The sequence below is a fragment of the Citrus clementina genome, unplaced genomic scaffold, assembly GCF_000493195.1.
Source record: "Citrus clementina cultivar Clemenules unplaced genomic scaffold, Citrus_clementina_v1.0 scaffold_1, whole genome shotgun sequence".
NCBI lineage: Eukaryota > Viridiplantae > Streptophyta > Magnoliopsida > Sapindales > Rutaceae > Citrus > Citrus x clementina.
The window spans coordinates 10,407,479-10,413,757 of NW_006263303.1; the positions used below are offsets into that span (position 1 = coordinate 10,407,479).

Below are 6,279 nucleotides of genomic sequence, written 5' to 3' on the forward strand. Positions count from 1 at the left end.
ATAATAATCATCATCATCATTGTAATAATGATAATTTTTATTGTTAAAATTATTATTATTATTATTATTAGAGTCGGACTATTAGCACTCCTCCAAAATTCTATTGAAACCACCTTTTCAATTATATTTCATTTAATACCAAAAATACCTTTTTTTTTTTAAATGAACACTCTTTTCATTTATGAATTTTTCAGTTTCTAATAATTTTCTCTCTCTTTCAGCCTTAATATTTATATGCCTCTCTTCAAAATTTCTTTATTATTTAATTTCTAAAAAAACTCTAAAAGAAAAAGTAAGAAAAATATTATACTTAGAAAATAATGAATATTTTGTGGGTTTAATACAATTTTATCATACCTATAAATTTTGGGTTCATTAGGTTCGGCATTTAGTTTGAGATTCCTTAAAAAATTAGTTGTAATGAGATAAAATTTTATTTAATTTATTTTTCCATTATGTTGTATGTTAATTAAGTTGTTATGTTTATTACAAGATTTTTTATTTTGGCTTAGAGGATTACTTCTTAAATTCAAATTATTTTAATGATAATAAAAAGTTTATATTGTGCAAGCAAAATAAAATTGAGGAGAGAAAAAAAATATAAATTGTTTAATTCTATTTATATTTGTCCTTAAATGTAATTGTACTATAACATGGGTTTTATGAGATTAATGAAGGGGTGCTAATAGTCCATCTCTTATTATTATTATTACTATTATTATTATTATTATTACTATTATTATTATTGTGGTCATCGTTGTTATTATTATTATTATTAACAATAAAAGAATTTTAAAAAATAATAATCACAATTATTATAATAAAAATAATAATTGCAATAATTAATCAAGGACATTTTAATAATTTAAAACAATTCCTTTCGATTCTTAGACAAAGTAAACACATCAATATGATATATTCCATTCCGATTCTAAGTCCTACCGTTCAAATAAACAACCTTTTCTAATTTTCATTCCCCAAATTCAATCAATTCCAATTCATGTCCATTCCAATTACCAATTGATAAACATATTATTAAGTTAGATTTTGAGTAAGTCAAATGTATTTGTGAGTAGAAAGTCAAATGCATGTGTGAGCAAACGCACACTATCTTTATCTAGAAAGTCAAAATGCATGTGTGAACGACCTACACTATCTTTATATGTGATAAAGACTGATACAGACGTGACAAGATATGATAAAAAAATATCTCACTCGGCTAAAATTAATTAATAGACTAAGATATAAATTTGAAGCAACTCTCAGCTCTTAACTCAGAGCACACCTTCTTAACTTTGCTTACCCCAAAATCTAACACTCCCAGCAATTTCCTAAAGCTCATTAGTAGTCATCAAGTAATCTCAAAGTGCTTCAACTAACAATTAGCAAACAACAGTAACACATACAATGGTAATGAATTTATCTGGGAGGCTAGCAAATGGAGTCTTGAACTGGCTGCTGCTTGTGAAATATGGAAGAAATCAAATTCGGATTTGATGCAGTGGATACTTTCTAATCCAGTAATTAACATTTGGTTCTGCCATTTCTTGAAATCTCTCTTTTGATTCAAAATAGTGGTGTAACGTAGATCTCCTCTGTTCCGGTCATCGAATAGATGAAATAAATCGAATAGTAAGACAGATTTTCCTTTGCTAAGGTGATACCGGAGAGCTGCTAGGTCAATCAATGTTTCTTCACAACAAGACTTTCTGTTCACATTTTGGTTAATGATCATTCAAGCACTCTGCTTCTTTCATCATTACTACTTTCAAATTGTGTAACAAATCACCATGGTTGATTCTCCCAACTTATTTCATCTGTTAAATAATACATCATAATCCAGCGGCTAGAACCAAGATAAACAACCTCATGGGAATGCAACAACAAAAAATTAAAAAAAGGGAAATGAGAAACGAAATTTTTACTTCAAAATGAAAAAAAAAATCTAGTGAAGAGAGAAGATGCGAAATAGGGTAAAGGGTAAAAGAGAGAACTGTTTAACAATTAGTAATACATCAATTACATTAAGAATGGTAGCTACGCATTTACCAATATGCAACTAAATGACTCAAAATTTGGACAAATTGCCCTGAATTTTCAGCACTTGATCCCTTTTGCCCCACGAAATATTATACATTACATTGAACTTAAACTGTCGTTTGGAAACTTTGATATTTGATTACAAGCAGGATATCATGCAGATTGCAGATAAGAAACACAAAGCCTTCCTGATCATTTATAAATCTGTCCTCACTGTCGGCTGAAATACCAACACAACCAATCAATCAGGAAGCACCTTTGATCCCATGGAGCAAGGAATCCTGCCAACCAAACAACAGAGTAAGCTTTCATCAACATTTAACACATCTGTACACCTAAGCTTCAACCACAGCAGCTGCCTCTTCATCAGTACTATCAGGTGAAATAGTTGAAACAGTTTCTTCAGTAGAGTCTTCATCAGTAACTGCAGTCTGTGGTTCCTTGTGGTCAACAACAAGCTTCTCCCTGAGCTTGATCACAAGTTCTTCTCTCACACTCTCATTCTCAACCAGAAACTGTTTAAAGGCTTCCTTACCACGAAAATTCCGATCATTATAAGTAAACATTGCACCAGCCTTACTTGCGAATTTGTGTTTTAGAGCTAAGTCTATGATCTCCGATTCTCGAGAAATGCCCTTGCCGAACTCAAGCTCAAACTGGGCAGTTTTAAAAGGAGGGGCAAGTTTGTTTTTAACAATCTTCACCGCAATTTGACTTCCAATAGTCTGCAAAACACAAAAATGTCAAAGGACATTTAGGAACAAGAAATGCACAACAAAAGCTTTGATCTTAACAAAATAAATATTGTAATGCTGTCTTAACACCAGCTGGTCACCAGTAAATAACTGAGATTTACTTGCAAATTCATTGAAGCACAAGCATCTACATAAATGATAAATTGATCTGATCGCAAGATACCACAGGACAAGTTCATAACTAATCAACTTGACCGGAATAGGATTTCTTGGGCGTGGCCAATGGTCTAAATGAGAGCCTCTTTGCCAGATCAAGCATGGGGAGATGGCAAAGCAATATGGTCTCAGGCCAAGAAAAGGCCCACAAAATAACTTGCAGCTAACCACCTTTAGAGTTACCCGGATTGGCAATGCCCTTCCTCCTGCCTTAGCAGGATCAGATTTAGACACTAAAGTTTAATGGCATTTGGAAGTGTAGGACCATGCCTTTAAATATATTGCATAAATTCACCATGCAAACTCATGGGTAGAAAGAAATGAGACAGAGAAGATAAGGTTTACATACCTCTTCACCCTTCTTGACAAGCCCTATTCTCTTGATATTTAAGCGAACTGAAGCATAGAATTTTAAGGCATTGCCGCCGCATGTAACTTCAGTGGGGCCACCGAAGCCAAAAGTACTGAGTTTTGCCCTCACCTGCAATCAATAAGTGTTATTTGAGAATTAAAAATCAATGAGTGTTATCACTCTTTTATTAAGAAAACCAAACTTCACTTTCCACTAGTAAAAAAAGAACATTCAGGAAAAAAGAAAATAGAAATAGTGGCACTCATAAAATTCTCATGAATACAACAACTTTGCAGACAAAGGAGTGAGAACGTTAAAACAACTATAACTTATACTATAACCATGTCCGCAACTTGGGATGATAGAGTCTAATCTCCGCCAATCTTAAGGGAGCAGTCAAAGCTTCAATCTCAAAATCACAACATTTGGTAGTGCAGCAAATACATTTAAACAATAATCATCGCTGATAAATTATCGAACAGAATAAGGGGAAGCATAAAAAGAACTAAAAATAAATTGAATGCAAAGAACAGCTTGATTGCTGACACCTGAGACGACCTCAGGCCAACGCTATCTGGGAATGTTCAAAACAGGATACTTCCAGATTACCAAATCAACCTCATTCACAACATATTAGCTACAGAGGAATCTATATAGACATTAACCTCAAGGAATTGTGGACCTCAGAACAGATTAGCTACAGAGGAATCTATACATAGACATTTACCTCAGGGAAGAGCGGGTTACTTTCTCAAAATAGACCGAATGACCATCAGAAATTTATGTGCTCTAACAGAGAACATTTTTTGAGATGCAACCCATTAAAATTAAGAACATATAAAACTTTGGTAACAAGAGTTCAAATCACAAATCAGAATAGGAAAGCGGAGGGGGTTGAAGTGCTTCTCTATTTACTATCCCTATGCCTCTAAATGGATGCTTCCAACAATGTATGACAGTGCTCCAACAATGCTTCCAAATTGACTAAATCTTAACAATTTTTCAGCAAGGACTCCAGCATTAACTAGGTAACAAAGTAAAGCTTCAAAAGCTCAGATCAACAAACATGCAGTTCACAGGGGATGAAAATTAGGTCCACAAAAAGGCAGTTCACAAAGAGATGAAAAATTATAGATGACCTGAAGACTCATCAATGATTTTATTAAGGTTGATACTGAACACCTGATTAATGAAGATCAGAATAGTCTGAGATAATGATAATGAGTGGCTCAGTTTCCGAAGCGCCTGGCTCATTAGTCTGGCTTGCATTGCCATATGAGCATCACCCATCTCACCATCAAGTTCACCTTTAGGCACTAAAGCAGCTACCTGTCAGTAAGGATACAGAATAAAAAATATAAAAAATACATAAGTCTTGCCTCACAAAAATAACCAAAATCTGATGATATTGACCACCTACTCTAAAGAACTTTTAACTCATCAAGGATGGAAACAGAATGTTTATCGGTATGCATCACAGGAAGCAATCATTGCTTAGAAACATCCACAAACACACACACACACACACACACACACACACACACACATATGTATTCCAGCAAAAACCAACAATTGTATTTAAGACAACCCAGATGCGTCCCCATGCAAAACATGTATGCACCAAAAAAAACACATTGCTTACACTATCAACAACAACTACATCAACAGAACCACTCCGGATCAGCGTATCCACAAGACTGAGAGCTTGTTCACCACAATCAGGTTGTGCAAGAAGCAAATTCTCTGTCTTTACTCCAATAGTCTCAGCTAGAGATGGATCAAGAGCATGCTCAGCATCGATAAAAACACAGTAACCTGCGTTGAAACAGCATAAGACAAATGTCTCAGTATCATGGTAGCTAAAGCCAAAGTATGTCAAAACAAAAACATCCTATTGATTTCACATTCCTCCCAAGTAGCAAAAGAAGTTGTAACGGGCAATATGAGAATCCAATCACTCAAATTCTTATCCTTATGACTAGAGAATTGGCAACGACTAATTCCACAATAAATTTAAACGGAAGTATGTAATAGATGAGATCTTTAAGAATATAAGAAACCTCCTTGTCTTTGTGCTTCAGCAATTACATGTAGAGCAAGAGTTGTTTTCCCAGAAGCCTCAGGACCATATATCTCAACAACACGTCCCTATATAAATAAATATCATCATAGAGTAAGCCACAACACATTGCAAAGCAAGATATGAGGTTGTTAGACAACACGAACTGTACGGTGAAACATGTGTTAGGACCCTCTCACAATAAAACTGAAAAAGAGGACCTACATAACTCAATTACTATAAAATAGAACTTTATCCAACTATTTTTTCCCCCTGTTTAACTGATATTTACATAAGTGATGCAATAAACACAGGTGTATAGTTAAAGAACAGAATGACATAGGAAGCTTTCAAGAAGCAAAAATAACAAGAGTCCCTAAATCTACTCTCTTTGATCAACATTTAAAATTATCACTTACAAGTCACTAACAGGATATGATACCAAATTTAAGAATTATTATAGCCTGTTGATTAACACAAACTTTGCAGCTCTTACATAAACCCAAAAAATTGCAATGTACCTTTGGAAGTCCACCAGTTCCTAGTGCTATATCAAGTGCAAAAGAACCTGTGGACACAACGGGAACATGTCTGGGAGTGACAGACCGACCAAGCCACATAATAGACCCTTTCCCAAATGAGCTAGTAATCTGATCCAATGCTTGTTGTAGGGCTAGATCTTTCTTGGACATATTCTCTTCACCAGAGTCACTCCCATCAGACTTAGACTTTCTTTTACCTTAAAAAATGTATAAAATTTGGGATTGTTATCAGCTTAATTTTGATGCAAACAAAAGAGCAGGCATTACATTTTGTGTGAAACAATAACACCAGCTCACAAAAAAGAAAAAATATTTGATTCTTCAATACGCATATATTTAAGTGGTCTTCGTTTATCTGTTACAAGACGTACAGCA

General features: G+C 34.2%; 1 protein-coding gene across 1 annotated transcript; it reads right to left on the reverse strand.

Moving 5' to 3' along the window:
* Positions 1-1,983: 1,983 nt before the first annotated feature.
* On the reverse strand, positions 1,984-6,273 carry LOC18054489 (DNA repair protein recA homolog 3, mitochondrial). Its single transcript, XM_006451429.2, has 6 exons — positions 5,884-6,273; positions 5,364-5,451; positions 4,946-5,118; positions 4,486-4,632; positions 3,301-3,432; positions 1,984-2,765 (listed from the first exon to the last, which is right to left on the reverse strand). Exons 1-6 carry the CDS (start codon positions 6,052-6,054, stop codon positions 2,376-2,378), a joined length of 1,101 nt encoding a protein of 366 aa, XP_006451492.1. The 5' UTR covers positions 6,055-6,273; the 3' UTR covers positions 1,984-2,375.
* Positions 6,274-6,279: the final 6 nt, after the last annotated feature.